The sequence below is a fragment of the Amia ocellicauda genome, chromosome 16 (genome assembly GCF_036373705.1).
Source record: "Amia ocellicauda isolate fAmiCal2 chromosome 16, fAmiCal2.hap1, whole genome shotgun sequence".
Classification (NCBI taxonomy): domain Eukaryota; kingdom Metazoa; phylum Chordata; class Actinopteri; order Amiiformes; family Amiidae; genus Amia; species Amia ocellicauda.
In genome coordinates this window covers 11,741,980-11,766,344 of record NC_089865.1, presented here as the reverse complement: position 1 = coordinate 11,766,344, position 24,365 = coordinate 11,741,980, and the positions used below count along the sequence as shown (strand labels likewise).

Genomic DNA, 24,365 nt, shown 5'->3' with positions numbered 1-24,365 from the left:
AAAAAGACATTAGAGTTCATCACCCTAATGGTCTGGATGGTTCTAGACTTGTTTCCCCCATTGCCTAGAACAGCACTTCAGAAGTTCTGGTTTTACCCTTAACTGCCATCATGTTCATATGTGTCAAGATACCTACCAATGCAGCCCATCTCTTGCCTTGTTGCAGTGGGACCTGCGTACAGGTGTGACAACCACACAGAGTTTGACTGCAGGACGAATTACCGCTGTGTTCCTCTGTGGTCGGTGTGCAACGGATACGACGACTGCAGGGACGGCAGTGATGAGCAGGGCTGCGGTAAATCTCATCGTGACTGCGCACCTGTATAGAATAGGACTCCACCTTACTGCGTGGATGTGCTAAAATATGACTTGGTAATCAGTGCAAGCTAGGAATGGTCATTAAGTTACAAAAAACATTTAAACATCATTAGCCTCACATATAGAGTAATGTTATGTGTTAAAATTGCATGCTGTTTTTTTTGGGTCTTTTTCTTAAAGCTTCCTTGATAAGGCTCATTCATTTTTCAATGTTTTTACCCTCTTTTCACAATCATAACTGACATATTGCAATTGAGAAAGTGTAGTTTAATTCCATGACAGACAGTGTGTAGAGTGAAGGAGCTTCCCATTGACTGAAGGGAACTTTTCCTCCCGTGCTTCTCGCTGTGATCAGGCAGAGCCAGGCACTGTGATTTACTAGCAGTGTGAGGGGAAGGCCAACACTATGGGTATTGTACTGCACCCTGATCTGCACACTATGACCTGTACTCCCCTAGCTTATCAGTATCCCACACTCCATTAGCGCCATCTCCACAACAGCACAGAAATACTGAGCAGTCTGTCTGTTAGCTTTAGAAGACAGCCAAGACAGATGGTTTGGGTTATTCATGCTAGAACAAATAGCCCTCACTGGTTCAGTGCAGTACTTTCCTAATTTGAACACCTTATAACAACATTGTGAGGTCGTGCTGCCCTCTGCTGATAGTGTCCGCTTTAATTCTTGAGATTTAAATAGGAAGAGAATTTGACAAATGAGAGAGGCCTCAGCAATGGATTCCAATTCTTATTGAAAGGAACAGCATCCTGTTATCTGGCTCAGGAATTAAAAAGATAAAATTCTGTGTCTTCCAGTCATCAACGAGAAAGCACAGCCTTTGAAAACAAAACATTTTTAGAAAGCTGACCCTGCTGAGTGTATGTGAATGTTTATTTTCAGAGGAGCTGACCTGTGACCCCCTGGGAGATTTCCGCTGTGACAATCACCAGTGCATCCCCCTGCGCTGGAAGTGTGATGGAGACAACGACTGTGGAGATGGCTCAGATGAGCGCAGCTGCAGTAAGTCACATCCGCACCTCGTCACACCCGACTCAGGGGCCACACCAGACTCAGGGGCCACACCAGATGCACGGGCCACACTGCTGGAGCACAAACCAGTGTCATTCTTCATTCTTAAGTTATTATTGTTAATATTATTAATGGTAGTATTTCTCAGATTTAAGATAAAAGTCGAATTAAATAAAATGCAAAATAAAAAATCCCGGAATGTACATATTACTTTGGTTAATTTATGGCAATTTGAAGTAAAGATTTCAATGAGCTATTGGAGTCTGCAAATAGTAAAAAAATAACACTGAAAATAACTTCTCTCCTTTGTGTTACATGAACCACAAATACTTCATTTTATTATTCTACTGCTTATCAGTATAGTAGGAAAACAAATTGTCCGTAGCATGTCAATTTGAGGAGTAAGGGAGTCACTCATTGCCTCATTCCCTGGGGAATTTAAACAAGTCCCAGTTGAGAACAGCCTGTCTGCAGATGATAATCTGATATTAGTAAATTACAGTAATATTTATAGGAATAGGCAGTCTTTCAAATCACATTCTTTCCTCCTCCCACCTTAAAAAAATAAGACAAACTGCATGATTCCTGTAAGTCATATTCTCCACTGAAATGGAGTCTTTCTGTGTGATTATTTCAGGATTGCAAAAGGATCTTGTGTTGGATGTTTTTCTTTATTTTATTTTTTTAATAAACGTGAATTATTTGAAATAACTAAGATAATAGAAAATGCACTTTTTATAGGACCTCTCACTTAAAATGAATAATGTATGATCGACAGTGGCATGTCTTTTTGCACATATCTTGATATCTGTCCTCCATAGAAAATGTTATTTGTGAACAGATGATAATAGAAGACCTGTCATTTGTTCAGAGATGTCAAGGTTTTATTGCACAATAATCACATTGGTGGTTGGTATGCGTAGGCCTTAAGATCCCTGCTTTGTTCGGTCTCAGGCCCTCGTGCGTGTACAGAGAGTGAGTATCGCTGCGACAATCTGCACTGCATTCCTGGCCGCTGGGTTTGTGACCATGACAACGACTGTGAGGACAATTCGGATGAAAGAGACTGTGGTAAGTTTGATCTTTTAAATGCTGTCTTTTTATAGGAGGCTTCAATTCGAAAAAAAAAAATCTGAAAAGGAAACGGACCAATGTTCTAAAGCATCACAGCCATTCATGCTACTTTAAACTTTTCGCACACAAAGTATACCTCAGGCACAAAAGCAGAGTACATGGTTCAACATTAAACTATTTTTTTGAAAGTGCAAATCTCTATATATAATGTCAGTCACTTTTGTGTAGTTTATCTGTGCTTAACAAGAAGAATTCCAGCTACATCAGTAAGTACTACTGATGCCCAGCTCCTCCGCGATAGCTTGCCATACATTGCCTTTGTTCTCGATGTCCTTGTAGTCTTTATTTGCCTTGTTGCATAGTTCTTCGTGGTTAGACACACAGATGATAAGCTCTTCCATCAATCCACGTGTCTTCCTGTTATTTTTCATTGGTAATTTTTAACGCACGTCAAATCGGAATGAATTGAACTCGTTTCGATTCCAAAATCTCAGTGATGCACTCGGATGCTTCATCCAGTGTGCAAAGGCCTTAAGAGCTGTGAAAGGCAGTGTTTTGATTGTGTAACATTCAAATGTTTCACGGATATGGCCTGGACAGACACATTTTTAGGAGTCAGTACTTCACAGCATACAAATAATTCAGCTCCTAATGTCAATGCTGTGCAGAGCTGCGGACCTGCCATCCGGGATACTTCCAGTGCAGCAGCGGACACTGCATTGCAGACAGGTTCAGATGCGATGGAAATGCTGACTGCCTGGACTACTCTGACGAAACAACCTGTCGTAAGTCCCCACTATTCACTGAGTGACAATAACCTACTGACATTGATAATCACAATAAATACATTGATTTCAGAACTTTTCAGAACTGTAATGATGGGATAAAACAATTCAGTTCTCCTCTTTCAGGAAGGTCTTTTAAATGTGAGAGGTGATGCTGATGCTTATTTAATTGAAGTGGAATTATTGTTTCCACAGCGACACGCTATCCTAACGGCACGTACTGCCCTCCGTTCATGTTTGAATGCAAGAACCATGTGTGCATCCAGCCCTACTGGAAATGCGACGGAGACAACGACTGTGGAGACAACTCGGACGAAGAGCTGCATCTCTGCTGTAAGAAACAGCTTAAACACCTTCCTCAGACTGTGCAGTATTTCATCAGCAGTCTCGGAATGTGGTCTTGAACATTCAGGGATTAATGTCTCCGTTAAGAGTATCTCTGAAACTAGCAACAATGTAGGTTATGAAATATGTTAGCACAGTGAACAGATCAGTTTAAACTCCATTACCTAACTGTAATTTAACTTTAAATATGTATAGCCCTTTTCATGAATGACAAGCCCCATGTTGTCCTGAGATTTCACTCCATCCTTTCTCCTCCTCAGTGGATATCCCGTGCGATCCGCCATTCCGCTTCCGCTGCGAGAACAACCGCTGCATCTACAGCCACGAGCTGTGCAACTCGGTGGACGACTGCGGAGACGGCACGGACGAGCAGGAGGAGCACTGTAAGTCTGGAGCTCAGACACAGTACAACCCCGACTGAACTGCTACAGCTGGACACTGAATGGTGTCTGGGTACTTACCTGTATCACAGTCCTTGAAATGTGTTTTGTTATGTATTTCTGACATCATCATTTCTCCAAGATCTAACAATCTTTTATATGGATATTTCTTTAGCACTTTATAAACAATGCTGTGTCAGCTTCCCCTAACCTGCATCCAGAACTCTATTTGGTGCTTCTAAGAACAAATAAAATTGATTATTCACCTTTACTTTGGGGATCTGAACCTATACTCTTTGTTGTGAATGTAGGCAAAGCTCCCACCCACGGCCCCTGCTCCACAGATGAATTCAAATGCAGCAACGGGCACTGTATCCCTCTGCATTACGCGTGCGACGATTACGATGACTGTGGAGACCACTCTGATGAACTGGGCTGCAGTAAGTGTCGTCGGAGCCGAGCAACACGTCTCCGGGAGGTTTCCGGGTGCTGTTGATCACTGATTTCTCTCTGTTATTCAGACCGTGGCACAGGACGCTCCTGCAGTGAGAACATTTGCGAGCACAACTGCACCGAGCTGACCGAGGGGGGATTTATCTGCTCCTGCAGACCTGGGTACGGCCCCAGTGAGGCAGACAGGAACTCCTGTGATGGTAAGCAGCATGCTTCTGTTATTGTGCCTCACACTAAACCAGTGACCTATCACAAGTATTGACGTGTTTGAAATAGTTTCTAATTGAGTGGGTTTCACAGCAATCATTTGCTATCAGGTAAGATAAAAGTTAACACCACATTTTAACACCACTCACCCTTCACAAAATTTGAAATTTCTGAAAGGAGTGAAACGGCCCAACACCACTACAAATACGACTCAGTGGAGACACCTGGTGGAAACTAAAAGTACACCTTGTGTAATAAAAAATGCTATGGGTAATTAAAATGTTTGCTTCTTAACAATTTAATATATATATAAACCTTTCTGTGTATTCTGTAATATTTTGTTTTGTAAGGTTAATTCTTTACTTTTTGACTGTCAGATATCAACGAGTGTGCGATCTATGGCACCTGCCCACAGGACTGTAAGAACTCCAAAGGCAGCTACGAATGTTTCTGTGCAGATGGGTTTCGCTCCGTGGCTGAACAGCCCGGTGTTGAGTGTGCTGCGGAGGGTGAGTTAGTGATGAGGGGCATCACTTTTCTTCAGACTGAGTTCAGATGATTTAATCATAATCATTGGTAATGCCGGCTTTTCGATTTCATGCATCATTGTTCGATAAGGTACTACACTGCCTCCTGTAGGTGCATTCTTAAGTTAAAAACATGCTGTGTATTTGAAACCGCCATTAAAATTGAATTAATTTGAAATTGTATGGTGTTTCATTCCTTTGATGTCCACACAGGGAACCCCCCGGTGCTGCTGCTACCCGACAGCGTGAGGATCCGCAGATTCAACCTCTCCTCAGAGCAGTACTCCGACTATGTTGAGAATGGCGAGCACATCCAAGCTCTGGACTACGACTGGGACCCGGAGGGAATTGGCCTCAGTAAGCTTGCATACTTCTAATACTTAACCCGGTGCATTTGTCATGTTTCCTCTGAGAAAACATGACGTAACTCCCTTTGGGGATTATTTGTATTTAGTACCATGAAATTATCCTTTGCTTTCCTGTTTAATTAATTGGAATACATCCTTTTTGATTGAGAAGTGAATTTGTGGAGTGACATTGCACAATATGTCATATGCTTAGCATACCCTGAGAGGTTTGTCAAGAATACAATGGGCTGACTAACTGAATCAGAATAGAAAACGTGCTGACATGAGTGTAGATGGTAAAAACTAAAATGGCATCTCTTTCAGGTGTTGTGTACTGGACAGTGCTGGGCCGGGGTGCCCAATTTGGAGCTATTAAGCGAGCCTACATGACTACTTTCAATGACAATGGGAATAACCCTGTGAAGGAAGTGGATCTCAATTTACGATACATTGCCAACCCTGATGGGATTGCCGTTGACTGGATTGGAAGGTACAATGCACACTGGTGTAATTTATTTTAATTGTTTTGTTCATTTAGACATATAACTATAGTTCCTTAAGCTTTAATATGCACGTGTTCTGATTGTGGTTATAAAAAGATTCTATAGCGTTACTCTACTTCAAATGAATGTATATAATTCTTTAGTATTTGCAAGGTATACAATATAAAAAATGAATCCTCGTTTTTTCATCGCAGACACATTTACTGGACAGACTCAGGAACCAATAGAGTTGAGGTAGCAAAGTTGGATGGGCGATACAGGAAGTGGCTGATCCACGCCGACCTGGACCAGCCTGCCGCCATTGCTGTCAATCCAAAGCTTGGGTGAGCCATCTGGTCAATATACGGACAATATACTGACTTCTTAAAGTGTTTGACCGTTATTTCTGCTGTCATACACTGTACGTTCAATAGCCCTGTGTAAAGTACAGATGTGTTTATTTCAGGACGATGTACTGGTCTGACTGGGGGAGGCAGCCCAAGATTGAATGTGCCTGGATGGACGGCCAGAACCGACAGGTCCTGGTGGACGAAGACCTCGGCTGGCCCACCGGCATCACGGTGGACTATCTGAATGGAGACAGGATCTACTGGACTGACTCCAAAGAGAACATTATTGAATCCATGAAGTCAGATGGAACTGAAAGGAAAATAGTTATATCAGGAGGTAAGATGAAAAGTAGACATAATAATTCTGTTTGCATAAATATATAGATAACGTTGAAACCCTTCATGCAAGACCACTTTATTTGTATTCAGGTTTTCAATAGAGTTGACATGTAGTGTAGTTAAAAGATGTCTGTTGTGTATTTTTGATTCCATGCCAAACATTGCGAACTCTGTGTACCATCTCATCCATTTGTACCAAACATGTCATGCTTGTGTTTGAACCTAGACATTGGCAATCCATTTAGCTTGGACGTCTTTGAAGGACACATATATTGGACAACAAAGGAACGAGGTGAAGTGTGGAAGACAAACAAATTCGGGCATGGAGATAAAGTGAAGGTTTTAACGATAAACCCCTGGCTCACTCAAGTCCGTATCTACCAGCAGCATCGGTACAACCGTTCAGGTGAGTTTCCAGGCAGAGGGAAGCATGATGGAAACGCACTACCGCCCGACGCTGGACTGATTTTGTGTTGTGCTCATTTTTAATATGAAATATGTGTAGTGTATGCTGTCCATTAAATCAACATCTTTGAGTTCAGCAAGTCTTTATAGTGTAGGAAAAAAACTATGAAGAATAAACTAGAATATATTTATTTAAATTTACCTTTGCAAATGAATTTCTTAACCCACACTGAGACATGTACTGTGAATGTCATAATTTCCTGTTTTATAACCCCAAACTGCTTATCAAAATAATAAGATGCAATGTTGTTTGTAACACTCACCTGCTCATGCTTCCCCACCCCCCTATGTTATCTCAGTGCCAAACCCCTGTAAAGATGTGTGCAGTCATCTGTGTTTGCTGAGGCCGGGGGGCTACACTTGCGCCTGTCCTCAGGGCTCTCTGTTTGTGAATGGAAACCCCAATGAATGCGATGCAGGTAAATATATTTCATGTTAACAAGCCTCCTTCTGAGAATATTGCTTGTTGTTCTGTTTGGTTTCGCAACATGTTTTATTGATCGACAATGACTAAGCATGGAGTGCCTGGCTGCCAGTTAAAAGTTGGTGTAATTTTGCATGGCTTTCATTTCTGCAGCAATTGAAGCTCCCCCGTTAATGCCCCCTGCATGTAGATGTATGCATGGCGGAACATGCTATACTGACGAGGAGGGCCTTCCAAAATGCAAGTAAGTTTAGCTGCTAGTGCGATGAAGTTTACTTTACTTATGTGTCTCATGTAAACCATTATACTCAGCCAATGGGTTCAATGGATTCACTTTTTATTACTTAACAAAAATGTATACAACAGCAAAAGCACTCTCCACAAGGTATATTTGATGTATGTTGAGAATGTACTACTTCAGTGAAGCTAATGCCTGATTAATTCCAGACTAGATTTGTAATAGGCTGTTTAGAGACACTCAAGGCAATGTATATAGCTTGACTCTGAGGGGGTTTAGCCGTTTCTGTCAATAGCTGAGAAAGAGTTTTGTAAGCAGCATTTTTCTTAATGTTGTTTCTGTTATTGTGTAGAAACAATACACAATATACAATTTTTTTTTTAAGAACCTTTAAATCAATTCACTATCTTTTTTGCCTGACAGGTTATATATTTTAATGCTTTATTGCTACTTTAACCATGTATTGCATAGTTCAAACAAGCAGTGGATTTCCTTTTTTCCTTTTTGTATCTTTCTCTCACTTTACTAGCAGTTACTAGTAAGTAAGTCTAAAAGACAGCGATTGTGAAAATGTAACATTGAATAAAGAGTTTTAGTGTACGTTCACAATTGTTTAGATGTTTTTAAAATGAGAATGGCAAAGATAAAATAAAGTATGACCTTTTTCTAATGCTGAGAAATGTCTTGGATTTGACAGGTGTCCTTACGGTTATGCTGGAAGTTACTGTGAACTGGGAAAATCAAGAGGTGCGCCTGCAGGAACAGGTATGGCATGAAACTACAGCTTATGAAACAGAGCTGTGATAGGGATGTCACGTGTATTGGTAGTGATAATACTGTTATTTAATTAAAAAAAAATTACTTGCCAGACATTTAAAAGATTTTATTCCTTAAATCTTATTATGTAAACTCTTCTCATACAATATATAAAAAAACAATTACTTAAACAAAAATCTGATTTGCTAGCATGATTAAGATTTCCTTTTGAAGACCCTACGTTTTAAAAACCGGTTATGTTTCTTTAATGTGCTTGAGCTGTTTCTGGTTGAAACCCAGTGGAGGATGACTGATGTGCAATCCAGTCTAGCTCAGCAAAGATCGCAGCTATTTCAGCGCTTCAACGCTTCACTTCTCCACAAATGCCCAGTAAACAATTACACAGACACATTGATCAAAGCCGAGCAGTTTAGGTACACTTTAACTTCCATTTACGCTAATTCAGCAAGGTCATGATTTGTGCCCTGAGAAATAGTGGGTGTTCATCAGCTTTAAGATGCAATTATGATAAAATGCATCTGAAGCTCTTTGCTGGTAATCCAACATGATTGACTAACCACAGAAGCCACAGTTACAAATACAGTTCTGATTTATGAACAAATACATATTTAAAAAGGGGGAATGTTGAATATCTACCATAACCATCCCTAATGGAAAATCCATACATGTTGCTTTCATTGCTTTTATGTTTTTGTTTGTTTGTTTGTGGGTTTGTTTGTTAATTTGTTTATTAGTTAGTTAGCTAGTGTTCCATGAATGCATTTATTGAATACGTGTCATACTGTGGCCGTGATTCCCATGAGGAGGGGAGCAGGGCCATGGTTCACAGCACAATGTTCTCTTGCTCTCCAGCAGTGGCTGTGTTGCTGGCCGTGATAATAATCCTGATTATTGGAGCTCTGGCGGTCGGAGTTTTCCTCAATTACAAGCGGACGGGCTCCCTTCTCCCGTCCCTGCCAAAGCTGCCCAGGTAATATACTTTTCCATTTTTCCCAGCGAAAGATAAACATGAAAAGTGCTCGAAACATGTTTTAAACGGTGACCAAATATTCCCCTTTAAAACAAAATCTGACTTTCCCCATTCTATATGTTAATTTCACTTGTGTATAATTTAATGAAGTGCAATATAGTTAGTATTTCACATCGAAATAATGGTTTGTCACTTTGTTCACAGTCTGAGCAGCCTTGTGAAGTCCGGAGATGGCAATGGCGTGTCTTTCCGCTCCGGGGATGATGTCACCATGGACCTAGGGCCCCCGGCACTCGGGGTTTCTGTTATCGACCGAGCTATGCAAATGGTACTCATTAAAAGTGTTGTTTGTCATGTTACTGGTGCACTAAATGGTGTTGGTTAGTTTGGTAATAACAAAATCAGCAGTTTTACAGTGTCCTAATGGTGTATGTATAAACCATTAGCTGGACTTTTGAACCTCCTCCTGTTTATTAACAAGCACACTTAATGGGACACATCTCCACAGGTTTACACTTAGCCAGTGATTAAGCAGGTTAACATCACAACAGCAGGAAGTTCCCTGTTGAACAGAATGTAATTGTAGCAGAATCTGTCTACTGAATTGTCAAAAGCAGTGTAGTTTTAAAATTGAGTCACAAAGGTTAAGCATTTTTTCATCATGCAGTGGCTAACAAAATTATTATGTATATTATTATTATAGAACTCAAAAATGTGCAGACTGGTGCCTTATCATTTGTATGTTTCCAATTCATGAAAGATAAGTTTCAGAAACAGTATGCAGCAGTACAATCACCTAGCTGCATTGTATGTTAATGTATTTTCTTCTACAGTTAGGTCAGAGACTAATGGCTTGTTGAACTTGTTGTTGTTAGAATGAAAACTTTGCTGTGGAAGCTGGTAAGCAGCCAGTCACCTTTGAGAACCCGCTGTACGCCACTGTGGCCGGCACCCCCAGTGACCCCGCCGTCATTCACGCCACACAGGTAGGGCCTACAGAGCCACAAGAGCCCTGCTGACTGCGGCTGAGCCACACAATTATGTTATAATGGTACTTTGCTTCCTATTTATATTGATTTTGCTTGTGTTTTAAAAATGGCGTAGGTTACAGTCAATGTGAGCGCCGACCAGATTGAAAATAACTTCGAGAACCCTGCGTATTATGCGGAGCCCAGCTCAGCGGGAGCGGAGAAACCCTCGTTCAGCACAGAAACGACACAGGCAAGTGTGAGTGTGCGAGCCATACAGGAACACACGCTTCCTCTCTCCCCCGCCGCCTCACTGACACAGCGCGGCTGCTCATCACCTTCAATGCATTGTAACAGCATATTAGGGGAGAAGTATAGAAAAGCAGCAGATTAAGTGTGTTTAGTTCTGTTCTTGAGATATATTTCTAATATGTAACTGCAGACGTACAGAAATGTGTCTAAAGGAGATTCATGTATGTGCAGGCCATAGCGGCTCAGTACCTAAGGGCAAGAGTTAAAATATTCTGCAGAAATAAATGTCACATTTGATTTGAGCCATTCATGACAGTTGTTAATAAAAATAAACACTGTAAATCAAATCGTATACAATGTAAAGGAAAAATACATAAAAATGTAAGTTTATTGACTGTAATGTTTTTGTTTTATGCGTGTAACAGGAGTCCAAATGGAATTTCTTTAAAAGAAAACTGAAACCAAGCACACATTTTGAAAACCCTATATACTCAGAGGTAAGCCAAACCAGTGACTTTCAGTCGCATGCCAGGGGAATGTTTGAATGTGTACATTCTCAGAAGAAAATCATTTGTGTATTGAATGCCACTGTCTGCACTTCTGTTGAAAAAAGATAAAAATAACTGAGTTATATCTGAGGACCATAGACAGTTGGGAACTAATAAAGTACTTGGCGGAGTTTACCTGTGTGTTTTGACAATTACTCGAGAAAATAAGCTTGAGTCAATCAACAGATTACCCTCTCCTTCTCGGAGTTTACATGGTTTTTGTTTAGTATGGCTCTAATGCTGTTTCTGCAGGAACATTTTCTACGTCCATTTTTATGTCATTTACTCTTTTTTTTTTTTGGGCCACAAACCTGATTCTCACAAATTTTTCGGGCTAACCGTGCACACGCATCATCACTATACAAGTTAACAATATTAAATATAAACTCCCCCGTTGTCTTCTTCCTTGTTCAGTACAAAACATGTTTGTGATCCCATGACTAAGTTGTCCATTCTCTCATAGATGGAGAAAGATCAGCCAGAGGGAAGTGCCGAAGATGGGGCCCATGAACCTTCTCCTTTTGCCCCTCCAACAAAATCCCAGAAGAAAGAGCGCCCCGCAGCCTTCACACCGACAGAGGACACATTCAGAGACACAGCCACTCTCGTCAAAGAAGACAGCGATGTATAACCCCTACTCACACCTGGGAATCAGTGACAGACTTTCCTTTGCACATAATATATTTTTATATGCAGCCTGTACAAAACTAGATTTATTTTCAAAAGAAAAGAAAAAACTTTATATGAGATCCTTGTAGCCTACAGAGTCGGGAGTCTGTCTCAAATATGCCTTGTTGTATTTCTTATGCCAATTCTCATATTTGTATGATTTTTTTTATTGTGATGTACTATATGTATATCTTTGCACTGAACCTGCTAAAATGTAATGTTATAAATATTTTGTATATTTGTAAATTTATGAAAGATTATGTCAATAATGTTCTCTGGAAATAGGCTCTTGGCAATAGAAGATCCAATCCATAGTGGAGCACGAAAAAAAGGACAAATTCAAAAGTACAGTGCTGTACGACTGTAGCTGTAAGATTGTACTTAACAATAGGTATATTTGGGATTAATCTAAATGATACAGCAATCTTTAACAAAGTTGAAGATGTATGCATTTCACCTTGCATGTCTATATACCTCATTTCTAGGCTGAAAAACAAAACAAAGGAAAGATTTAAAACTGGGATTTAAAAATATGTTGTGAATATTTTATCAAAGAACTTTCAGGAAGCAAACAGAAGGGTATATTTCATTCTGTCTTAATTTTTGTATTATGGCCTACCATTTCAAATTAAGTACTTCAATTAATGATTATATATAACAAAGTATTTGGTAACACTTATGAGCACCAATTCTTAATGATTTGCCATATGAACCCCACAGGAACAGCATGAGAATGCCTCACGCATTTTCACTGAGTTCTGGAGTATTTGTGCTGTATAAGGACATCAAAAACACAAAGGACTACTAAATAATTATGGCCAAACCCTCTCTGTCATTTTTTAATTAGGCCTTTGTATCTGGATCAGTTTCTGTGTTTTTTAAGTCACATTGATTGCAAAGATTTAATCAGTGTGAGGTTTCTGTGAATGTTTTTATTTTACTTAAGAACCATACTTGAACAAGTCTTTCATTTTCACTTTCCATAAATCATGTCTTCTTGCAGTTTTTCTTTTTTAGATGACTACTGAAACTGATGCAATTTAGAATACATGGCTGCACAAAAACAAATTGGTGATTTTTTCCAATAAATACATACTAGCTTCTATTGCTGACCTTTTGCTAAACACTGGTAATTAAATTATATAATATTGTAAGGATCATTTTTTTGTACTTTAATTAAAAGAAGAAGAAGAAAAAAACATATTAATGTGTATAATACTCTTGAAGTACAATATAGTTGGGATATGTCCAATATGCCTAAATATACTCATAGGTCAAAAATAAATAATTACAGGAACTGGAACAAATTGTTGCTGCTGAGAAATCTAATAAATGAGTTATTTTATCATAGCATCTGTGCTCAGTGATTTCTCTGTAAATGCAATGCAATTCAAATCAAACCAAAAGACACTTAAGCGATATTAAAATGTTTTTTTTAATTAAATAATGTGTTACAAACATTGAAAAATTCTTTACATGATTAAAAATACAATAATATTGACCACATTTAACATATATGTAGAATTATATACCATATAAACAAAAGTGATGCTGTATAAATCTAATTTAGGCTTCACCCTAAAGAGTCTAATTTACTATTAATCACAGTCTGAAAATGTTTGTTTTAGTTCTCTAACAGATTATTGTTCCTGTTCTGAGTAGATTTATTTTTAATCGATTACTTTTACTTTCTTAATCCTAATTCACATTCATCTTTATCTGCTGCTGTTTTGCTTCATTCAGAGTGCCTTCTCTCTCCTGTCATTGGAAAACTCAGATAATCCTCTGTAATTAGGAGAGTCTCATATCCCATCCCCACAACTTTATTTTCTTCTTCACAGGGAAAACACCTCAGCAAAATATGGCACTTTGTGAACTTGAGATTGGGAGCTTTATTTTAATTTGATGCTATATTGGTTAATTTAGACAGCATTCCCAAGATCAAGATCCAGATGAAGTCAAGAGGTTGACATGTTAGACTCAAACAGAATTTAAAACTAGTGAATAAGTTTTTTAAATTAATTTTGCTTGTGTTTCTTAAATAGCTACCTGATTTGTTTGGACAATTTTGTTGCCTGAAGGAACTGGCAATAGTGTACTCAAAATGAAGTCTGAGATGCATGTAGGTGCATAGGACAAAGGAAGCCAAAAGAACTTGGCGTCCCACCCGACTCCATAGCGTGTCCTGGGGTGGCGTGTGGTCAAGGTGTGCTCCATACAGTTAGTCACTTTCGAGATGTCAGAACTGCATAAGATATTCATTGAGAAACGCTGAGCTTTCAGATCTGGAACCCAAGGGTAAGAAAAAAAATGTCAGTGGTGTTCTGAACACATTAATATAAAACAATATAGTTTTTGACCATTACTGCTTTATATCTCTGAAGATTTGAGAGGCTTTTGCAGATTGATAGCAAACACATTTAAACAAACTAATAGCAATTTACATTGTAGTAAGGATGTTAAAAAGAAATCATATAGCCCAGCAAATTCTACATGATACATTCTACAGGTGAATAATTCAGAAATGTTTTTGAGTTTAGACAGTACAGATTACATTTCTGACTGATTTCAGGACTCTGCACGCAGACATGCTTATCAAGCACCAAATTACTTATCCCATGTAAGATATGCAATCAATTTTAATGCTATCTAGCTTTAGCCTTGTAGTCAGGGCTACATCCTCTATACTTACATTCCTCAAAATATTGTGCTCCATAGGAGTCCCTGACCTCAGGTGTCAGGCAATTCCAGAGTCTCTTCAGGTCTGCCTCAATAGTCTCCAGACTGGTCACTGCGGTCTTGAAGAAGCCGGGCTCTATTATACTCACTTTGACACCGAAATGGTGCATGTCCCTCCTGGGCAGGTAAAGCAGAATCACATTGTTTTCTTTCACGGGCATAACAGATAGCTCTTAATTTGCCAGATAAACAGACTGATGCATGCATGCCCTCACAAACATGCACAAATACACGTTTAACCATTGGAATGCAGATGACCCTCAAAGGGATTGGGTGGTTTATTCTAAGATGCTGTATTTGGATATCTGTCATTAACAGAATATTTGTCCCTGATGTATTTATTTGAAAATACCTCAAGCTGTCGGAGAAGGACTCCACACCCCACTTGGATAAGCAGTATCCTCCCCCTATCATAGACAGCCTGCCCATGATACTGGCCACGTTCACCACCCGGCCTCTGGCTTTCTTCAGAAGTGGAAGGAACTTCAGGGTCACCTCAATCAAGCCCATCAGATTCACATCAAGGACCTTTTTATAATCTTCCATTTGCATCCAATCTGTGGGGCCAATGGGCGTGGCTCTCCCAGCATTGTTTACCAAACCCCAGAGACCTGATAAAAGCAGGAGTGAAAGTAAATATTAAATGTTGCAGTAAAAACCTTCTCTAACCAAGGCTAGGGTCACTACTGAGGTCATAGAGGGGTCAAATGGTATAGCAAATCTTTCCCTTATTCAAAGACTTATACACATTAAACACAGTATACTCTATACAGACACACACACACACACATACACATACTGTGCAACTAGATTCTGAGCTTTATTATTGGTTTGAAACGTATTTATGCATTTTGCATTTCTGTATGTAAATCAGTGCTGTTGAAATTACAGCAGTATGGGAGGCTACAATTTCTGATCCCATGAATGATTAGCTAGTAAAGCAGTTTTTTGTAACTTACGGGAAATTAAAGGACAATGTTCCATGATGACAATGGTCTATTTTCTATTTAGAAATACACAGCGTGGACGTGTGAAGTGTTATACATCTGCGTGACGAAAAGTAATAGCTGTGTTCAATGTGATAATTTAGTCTTTATCTTCCCCAGTGCCTGACACTGACTTGCACCCCCTCCAGCCCCTGCTGTTTTTCTCACCTCGTTCCCCAGTCTCAGCCTGCACAAACTGAAACGCGTTCTCAATGCTGGTGCTGTCAGTAACGTTGAGCAGGACTGTCTTCAGTCTGGGGGAGGTGGCAGCCTTCAAATCGTCAGCCCCTTTCTCTGACAGACATGCAGCTATGACGCAGAACCCTCTGTGGTGAAGCTGCTTACACAAGAGATTCCCAAAGCCGGTGTCACAGCCTGTTACTAAGACATACTTCTGGTCAATGTGATCGATCTTCAGGGAATCCTTTATGTACCAGAGAGCAATTAAGGCCAAAACACTGGCCAAAATGCATGTGGTCACTGGGTTTGACATGAAGAGCTGAAATAAAAATCACAATTAGTCACACACACACACACACACACACACACACACACATATGTATACTGTGTTTATAGTATATAAAGAAAAACATCTTCATGCATAGATTCATTTGGTAAATTTTTCAGTTTTTGATGAGGATTTTTTAAGAAGACTTGTGATTTGACTATAGCAGTGCTCTTATAATAGCAAAATACATTTTAAAACAATTATAAAATAAATAACAAATTTGTTCAAAACATAATTTCTAAAAAATACAATGCTTTCCTAAAACATATCAGTGTTTTAAAAATACAATATAAAATACATTCTCATAAACCTGTCACAGTGACTCACCTCAGTGAAACTATATGTTCCATTCTCCACTTCAGATACCTGCCGAAATAAACAAATAATTACATACACACACACAGGATTAGACAGGAATTGACACATTTTAGTTAAAAAATAATTCTAAATCTAAATCTCTTTTTACATATACAATTCCTAATCAGTTATTTTCAATTTTTTAAATTATTTGAAGACACACAAAAAAAAACAACAACAAGAAAAAACATTTTTTTGATCAATGGAACAGTACAATTTCGACTGTTTTTAAGAAAATTCTATAGAAACTTACATTATCCACGAATGGGATATCCTTTCCCATAGCTGTTGGACAGCTCAATTATGGATGTTTTAAAAGTGTGTGCTCAGCAATTTCAACTGAGGATGTTGAATACCCCATAGACCCCATAGATATTTTTATGCCATTATAAAGTATAAAAAAGTTCTGAGTTTCGCAGCTGCTTCCAGGAGGAAATATAAGTACACTTTATATTTATTCTGTGTGTTCAGATGTGTCTTGCAGCTTTATCGTATCAGTAATAATCCATTATTATCTTGCTCACAGTCTAGTTACATCCTTGGACTAAGAATATAATCCCTATGATACTGTAGGTCAAAACACATTACAGTCTGCAAATCGTTTACTGCCGTTGTGATAGCTCTCCAACACTTCCTGAATATACAATAGTAATGTTCCTTGATTTTTACAAATCAGATGACAGTGTTTGATTATATTTGCATTTCACATTTGTTTGTGTCTGTGTAGGAGCATTGTCTTGGAAAAGGGTGATGGTTTAATTAATACTATTTTTCAGAGAAGAAAAAGTAAAGAAAATACAGCATTTACTTAGGCATGCAAAAATAATTATACTATATTAGTTGCATATATATATATATATATATATATATATATATATATATATATATATATATATACATATACAGTGAGGGAAAAAAGTATTTGATCCCCTGCTGATTTTGTACATTTGCCCACTGACAAAGAAATGATCAGTCTATAATTTTAATGGTAGGTGTATTTTAACAGTGAGAGACAGAATAACAACACAAAAATCCAGAAAAACGCATTTCAAAAAAGTTATAAATTGATTTGCATGTTAATGAGGGAAGTAAGTATTTGACCCCTTCGACTTAGTACTTGGTGGCAAAACCCTTGTTGGCAATCACAGAGGTCAGACGTTTCTTGTAGTTGGCCACCAGGTTTGCACACATCTCAGGAGGGATTTTGTCCCACCCCTCTTTGCAGATCCTCTCCAAGTCATTAAGGTTTCGAGGCTGACGTTTGGCAACTTGAAGCTTCAACTCCCTCCACAGATTTTCTATGGGATTAAGGTCTGGAGACTGGCTAGGCCACTCTAGGACCTTAATGTGCTTCTTCTTGAGTCACTCCTTTGTTGCCTTGGCTGTGTGGTTTGGGTCATTGTCATGCTGAAATACCCATCCACGACCCATTTTCAGTGCCCTGCCTGAGGGAAGGAGGTTCTCACCCAAGATGTGGTGCAGTTGTCCTGTCCCCTTAGCAGAAAAACACCCCCAAAGCATAATGTTTCCACCTCCATGATTGACGGTGGGGATGGTGTTCTTGGGGTCATTCATGCTCCTCCAAACACGGTGAGTTGAGTTAATGCCAATGAGCTCGATTTTGGTCTCATCTGACCACAACACTTTCACCCACTTCTCCTCTGAATCATTCAGATGTTGGCAAACTTCAGACGGGCCTGTACATGTGCTTTCTTGAGCAGGGGGACCTTGCGGGCGCTGCAGGATTTCAGTCCTTCACGGCGTAGTGTGTTACCAATTGTTTTCTTGGTGACTATGGTCCCAGCTGCCTTGAGATCATTAACAAGATCCTCCCGTGTAGTTCTGGGCTGATTCCTCACCGTTCTCATGATCATTGAAACTCCACGAGGTGAGATCTTGCATGGAGCCCCAGATCGAGGGAGACTGACAGTTATTTTGTGTTTCTTCCATTTGTCAATAATCGCACCAACTGTTGTCACCTTCTCACCAAGCTGCTTGGCGATGGTCTTGTAGCCCATTCCAGCCTTGTGTAGGTCTACAATCTTGTCCCTGACATCCTTGGACAGCTCTTTGGTCTTGGCCATGGTGGAGAGTTTGGAATCTGATTGATTGATTGCTTCTGTGGACAGGTGTCTTTTATACAGGTAATGAGCTGAGATTAGGAGCACTCCCTTTAAGAGAGTGCTCCTAATCTCAGCTCGTTACCTGTATAAAAGACACCTGGGAGCCAGAAATCTTGCTGATTGATAGGGGATCAAATACTTATTTCCCTCATTAACATGCAAATCAATTTATAACTTTTTTGAAATGCGTTTTTCTGGATTTATGTGTTGTTATTCTGTTTCTCACTGTTAAAATACACCTACCATTAAAATTATAGACTGATCATTTCTTTGTCAGTGGGCAAACGTACAAAATCAGCAGGGGATCAAATACTTTTTTCCCTCACTGTATATATACACTCACCTAAAGGATTATTAGGAACACCTGTTCAATTTCTCATTAATGCAATTATCTAACCAACCAATCACATGGCAGTTGCTTCAATGCATTTAGGGGTGTGGTCCTGGTCAAGACAATCTCCTGAACTCCAAACTGAATGTCTGAATGGGAAAGAAAGGTGATTTAAGCAATTTTGAGCGTGGCATGGTTGTTGGTGCCAGACGGGCCGGTCTGAGTATTTCACAATCTGCTCAGTTACTGGGATTTTCACGCACAACCATTTCTAGGGTTTACAGAGAATGGTGTGAAAAGGGAAAAACATCCAGTATGCGGCAGTCCTGTGGGCGAAAATGCCTTGTTGATGCTAGAGGTCAGAGGAGAATGGGCCGACTGATTCAAGCTGATAGAAGAGCAACTTTGAATGAAATAACCACTCGTTACAACCGAGGTATGCAGCAAAGCATTTGTGAAGCCACAACACGTACAACCTTGAGGCGGATGGGCTACAACAGCAGAAGACCCCACCGGGTACCACTCATTTCCACTACAGATTGGACAGTTGAAGACTGGAAAAATGTTGCCTGGTCTGATGAGTCTCGATTTCTGTTGAGACATTCAGATGGTAGAGTCAGAATTTGGCGTAAACAGAATGAGAACATGGATCCATCATGCCTTGTTACCACTGTGCAGGCTGGTGGTGGTGGTGTAATGGTGTGGGGGATGTTTTCTTGGCACACTTTAGGCCCCTTAGTGCCAATTGGGCATCGTTTAAATGCCACGGCCTACCTGAGCATTGTTTCTGACCATGTCCATCCCTTTATGACCACCATGTACCCATCCTCTGATGGCTACTTCCAGCAGGATAATGCACCATGTCACAAATGTCGAATCATTTCAAATTGGTTTCTTGAACATGACAATGAGTTCACTGTACTAAACTGGCCCCCACAGTCACCAGATCTCAACCCAATAGAGCATCTTTGGGATGTGGTGGAACGGGAGCTTCGTGCCCTGGATGTGCATCCCACAAATCTCCATCAACTGCAAGATGCTATCCTATCAATTTGGGCCAACATTTCTAAAGAATGCTTTCAGCACCTTGTTGAATCAATGCCACGTAGAATTAAGGCAGTTCTGAAGGCGAAAGGGGGTCAAACACAGTATTAGTATGGTGTTCCTAATAATCCTTTAGGTGAGTGTATATATATATATATGTATACACTGCTCAAAAAAATTAAGGGAACACGTAATCATCACAGTATAACACCAAGTCAATTAAACTTCAGGGATATCAGTCTGTCCAGTTAGGAAGCCTAGGCAATTGTGAATCAATGTCACCTGTTTTGGTGCAAATGAAAGTGACAACAGGTGCACTGAAGAGGCAACAGCAAGACAAACCCCAAAAAGGGAATGGTTTTTCAGGTGGTGGCCACAGAAAATTGCTCTCTCCTTATCCTTCCTGACTGATTCTTCTCTAGTTTTGCATTTTGCTAGTGTCCTTGTCACTACTGGTAGCATGAGGCGATACCTGCAGCCCATTCAGGTTGCACAGGTAGTCCAGCTCCTCCAGGATGGCACATCCATACGTGCCATCGCAAGAAGGTTTGCTGTGTCTCCCAGTACAGTCTCAAGAGCATGGCAGAGATACCAAGAGATGGGCCATTACACGAGGAGAGCAGGACAGCGCCGTAGAAGGGCATCAACCCAGCAGCAGGACCGGTATCTGCTCCTTTGTGCGAGGAGGAACAGGGGGAGCACTGCCAGAGCAGTGCCTACAAAATGACCTCCAGCGGGCTACTGGTGTGCATGTTTCTGACCAAACTGTCAGAAACAAACTCCATGAGGGTGGCATGAGGGCCCGACGTCCTCTAGTGGGACCTGTGCTCACAGCCCAGCATCGTGCAGCTCAATTGGCATTCGCCAGAGAAAAACAGAATTGGCAGGTCCGCCATTGGCGCCCCATTCTCTTCACAGATGAGAGCAGGTTCACACTGAGCACACGTGACAGACGTGAAAGAGTCAGGAGATGCCGTGGTGAACGTTATGCTGCCTGCAACATCATTCAGCATGACCGGTTTCGCGGTGGGTCAGTGATGGTCTGGGGAGGCATATCCTTGGAGGGTCACACAGACCTCCACGTGCTAGCAAACGGTACCCTGACTGCTGTTAGGTACCGGGATGAAATCCTCAGACCCATCGTCAGACCTTAAGCTGGTGCAGTGGGCCCTGGGTTCCTCCGGGTGCAGGACAATGCCCAGCCTCATGTGGCCAGAATGCGAAGGCGGTTCCTGGATGATGAAGGCATTGATGCCATTGACTGGCCCTCACGTTCCCCAGACCTGAATCCAATATAGGCAATATATTAGGCAGCAAGTGAATATTTTGTCCTCAAAGTTGATGTGTTAGAAGCAGGAAAAATGGGGAAGCATTAGGATCTGAGTGACTTTGACAAGGGCCAAATTGTGATGGCTAGAAAACTGGGTCAGAGCATCTCCAAAACTGCAGCTCTTGTGGGGTGTTCCCGGTCTGCAGTGGTCAGTACCTATCAAAAGTGGTCCAAGGGAGGAAAAGCGGTGAACCGGTGAAAGGGTCATGGGCGGCCAAGGCTCATTGATGCACGTGGGGAGCGAAGGCTGGCCCGTGTGGTCCGATCCAACAGACGAGCTACTGTAGCTCAAATTGCAGAAAAAGTTAATGCTGGTTCTGATAGAAAGGTGTCAGAACACACAGTGCATCGCAGTTTGTTGCGTATGGGGCTGCGTAGCCGCAGACCAGTCAGGGTGCCCATGCTGACCCCTGTCCACTGCCAAAAGCACCTACAATGGGCACGTGAGCATCAGAACTGGACCACGGAGCAATGGAAGAAGGTGGCCTGGTCTGATGAATCACGAGTTCAAGGTGTTGACTTTGCCTCCAAATTCCCCAGATCTCAATCCAATCGAGTATCTGTGGGATGTGCTGGCCAAACAAGTCCGATCCATGGAGGCCCCACCTCGCAACTTACAGGACTTAAAGGATCTGCTGCTAACGTCTTGGTGCCAGATACCTCAGCACACCTTCAGAGGTCTAGTGGAGTCCATGCCTCGATGGGTCAGGGCTGTTTTGGTGGCAATAAGGGGACCTACGCAATATTAGGCAGGTGGTCATAATGTTATGGCTGATCGGTGTTTATATAAACATATATATAACACCCTGCTAGAGAAAAGCAATGCTGTGTCCATGATGTGTGTCCAGTGTGTCCAGACATACAACATTCAGTATGTACGCAGAAGTGTGTGTCAGAAGCAGTATTTTACAGTACTACACTGCACAATAGTATATTACACACTGTACAACACTGCACTAGTACAGTACAATACTGCACTACATTACACTAAAGTACTAATGAGAACTAATGAGAGTTTTCCTTGTACAGCTGAACAAATGTACATACACGACCCAAAAATGTCACAAGGGAGCAAAACGGGTTGTGGCCACTGCCCCCTGGTGGCCGCTCTCGTTCGCTCTGATCGGCTTGCGTACACACACATGGACTGCACTGTAAGCATTAGGAAGCCGTTCTTTATTGAGGTACTCTATGTGTAATTTTATGTAATTAGATTTGAAAACAAAAGCATTTGATATCAGTATCTTTAGTTTTGTTGCAGTTTAATGTCAGTGGAATTGAACTGTACTGGTTACGGAGAAAACAAATTAAACAAACTATCTATTTTAAGGATATCCGGATGAAACGTGTATACTACTACTAATAATGATGATGTATTATTATTATTAGTCAGTTTGTCCAGTTTGACATGTGGTGCATTAGAGCCATCTACTGGTGCGAAAGGATATTATTATTTAGGTGTTGTAGAATAATTACTTGTTATCCATGTATAAACCAGATATTTATGTGTGGATGGATGACAATGCAGAAAAATAGGCAAATGAGTTTACATTTAGGCTATAGAAAGTAGGACTAATCTTTTCTTTTGTAATTTGTACCAGACGTTTAGTTGTTCATTCCTGGTAGGGATATATTTAATTTAAATTACTGAGAAGTTTATTCTTGCTCATTAATGTATTATTTTATTTTTCTCATATGTGACTTTTACAAAATAAGCAAACCTACTCCTGCTAAAAAGCATATGCAGGCTAATGTGCACCTGTGCAGCACCTGGGAAACTTGGATTTATTGCACTATTTCCAAAATGCACCAGTAGATGGGGTGCGTGAGCTTTATGAGACCTTTCCAATAGCATTTAACACGAACCAAAAACAGAAGAATAAGCGCAACACAGACACACATTTCTCATATATTTAAAAACCTGGAAAAATGCATGAACTTATACGTTTATATGATAGAACATACGTAACCATTATTATGCATGAAGAATCATACTGAAGATACATACAGTGGTATATTAATGGTAACACAGGAACACATTCATTTTCAAGATCTCATTAATGAAAATTCAATGAATCCTACCATGGTCTTTGTCTTCTTTTATACCTTTCAACAGGAGCTTGGGTTACTTATACTAGTTGGCCTATTCCAGTGTCAAACTGCACTGCACATTTGCACTGGGACACTGTCCGGCCCTTGTTATCTTGAATGAGGTCGATTTCCCTTTGCAAATACCTCAAGATTTATCTCCCTCAGAGTCCTGCCCCTCACGTTAAAAATAAATCAATAGTGGAATTAGGAATTGGCCACACAGTGCAGCCCGGAACTCGGTGATATTTGACTCCACTTCCTTGTACACTTAAAACCTGCACATCCTGTCGTTTCTGGTGTTTTTTCCTTCTGAGGGACGGCGTCGGGGCCCTTTATGCAAGGTTGACGTGGAATGTGCTGTTTGTCGTTTCCATTATCAGTCCCTAACAGCAGAGCAAGATAACACGGGTCACTCTTAATCTAGGAAAAAAGAACATACTGAATTCCATGAGTTGGACAAAGCAAGCACAATTTGGTATGCTGCTATTGAGGAGACAACTTCAGTTGTGACATTGTTGTGTTACACTACATTATAAACTAAATACACTACAGCTATATTATTACAGAATATTCAGAATTATTCAGACTTATTCCAGGTCTGAAGGGAAAGTCCTACTCGGAGAGACTGAGGGACCTGAACCTTTTCACCCTGGAACAGAGGAGACTACGTGGGGACTTGATCCAAGTCTTCAAAATCATGAAGGGCATCGACCACATCAACCCAGAGGAGCTTTTCCAGATCAGCAGGGACACACGGACCCGGGGACACAAATGGAAATTGATCTTCAAGGCATTCAAAACGGAAAACAGGAGACATTTCTTCATACAGAGAGGCGTCACAATCTGAACAAACTCCCCAGCAATGTGGTTGAAGCTGAAAGTGTGGGAACATTTAAAAATAGACTGGATAG

General features: G+C 40.5%; 2 protein-coding genes across 6 annotated transcripts in view; one reads left to right on the top strand and one right to left on the bottom strand.

The window, feature by feature from the left end:
* Positions 1-13,295, top strand: part of lrp2a (low density lipoprotein receptor-related protein 2a) — a 58,424-nt gene extending 45,129 nt beyond the window's left edge. For 2 of the 4 annotated variants that reach the window (XM_066688590.1, XM_066688587.1), the window contains 23 exons: positions 167-295; positions 1,217-1,336; positions 2,300-2,416; positions 3,088-3,204; positions 3,400-3,537; positions 3,810-3,932; positions 4,241-4,369; positions 4,451-4,582; positions 4,967-5,098; positions 5,330-5,473; positions 5,788-5,953; positions 6,161-6,289; positions 6,412-6,632; positions 6,861-7,040; positions 7,399-7,518; positions 7,677-7,767; positions 8,459-8,526; positions 9,391-9,508; positions 9,713-9,836; positions 10,384-10,494; positions 10,613-10,735; positions 11,154-11,225; positions 11,740-13,295. In XM_066688590.1, the coding sequence (XP_066544687.1) occupies positions 167-295; positions 1,217-1,336; positions 2,300-2,416; positions 3,088-3,204; positions 3,400-3,537; positions 3,810-3,932; positions 4,241-4,369; positions 4,451-4,582; positions 4,967-5,098; positions 5,330-5,473; positions 5,788-5,953; positions 6,161-6,289; positions 6,412-6,632; positions 6,861-7,040; positions 7,399-7,518; positions 7,677-7,767; positions 8,459-8,526; positions 9,391-9,508; positions 9,713-9,836; positions 10,384-10,494; positions 10,613-10,735; positions 11,154-11,225; positions 11,740-11,907 (2,972 nt within the window). In that variant the 3' untranslated portion in view covers positions 11,908-13,295. The remainder of the gene's footprint in view (positions 1-166; positions 296-1,216; positions 1,337-2,299; positions 2,417-3,087; positions 3,205-3,399; positions 3,538-3,809; positions 3,933-4,240; positions 4,370-4,450; positions 4,583-4,966; positions 5,099-5,329; positions 5,474-5,787; positions 5,954-6,160; positions 6,290-6,411; positions 6,633-6,860; positions 7,041-7,398; positions 7,519-7,676; positions 7,768-8,458; positions 8,527-9,390; positions 9,509-9,712; positions 9,837-10,383; positions 10,495-10,612; positions 10,736-11,153; positions 11,226-11,739) is intronic. The other 2 variants (XM_066688588.1, XM_066688589.1) reach the window with 2 other exon arrangements.
* A 49-nt stretch (positions 13,296-13,344) lies between these two features.
* Positions 13,345-23,733, bottom strand: rdh1 (retinol dehydrogenase 1). 2 transcript variants are annotated; one of them, XM_066688591.1, is made up of 6 exons: positions 16,789-17,021; positions 16,506-16,544; positions 15,839-16,169; positions 15,037-15,295; positions 14,638-14,801; positions 13,345-14,230 (listed from the first exon to the last, which is right to left on the bottom strand). In XM_066688591.1, exons 1-6 carry the CDS (start codon positions 16,816-16,818, stop codon positions 13,983-13,985), a joined length of 1,071 nt encoding a protein of 356 aa, XP_066544688.1. In that variant the 5' UTR covers positions 16,819-17,021; the 3' UTR covers positions 13,345-13,982. The 2 variants fall into 2 exon arrangements, with proteins under 2 accessions (XP_066544688.1, XP_066544689.1); XM_066688592.1 differs by lacking the exon at positions 16,789-17,021 and adding an exon at positions 23,446-23,733 and having other exon boundaries at positions 13,349-14,230.
* Between the last annotated feature and the right edge of the window lie 632 nt (positions 23,734-24,365).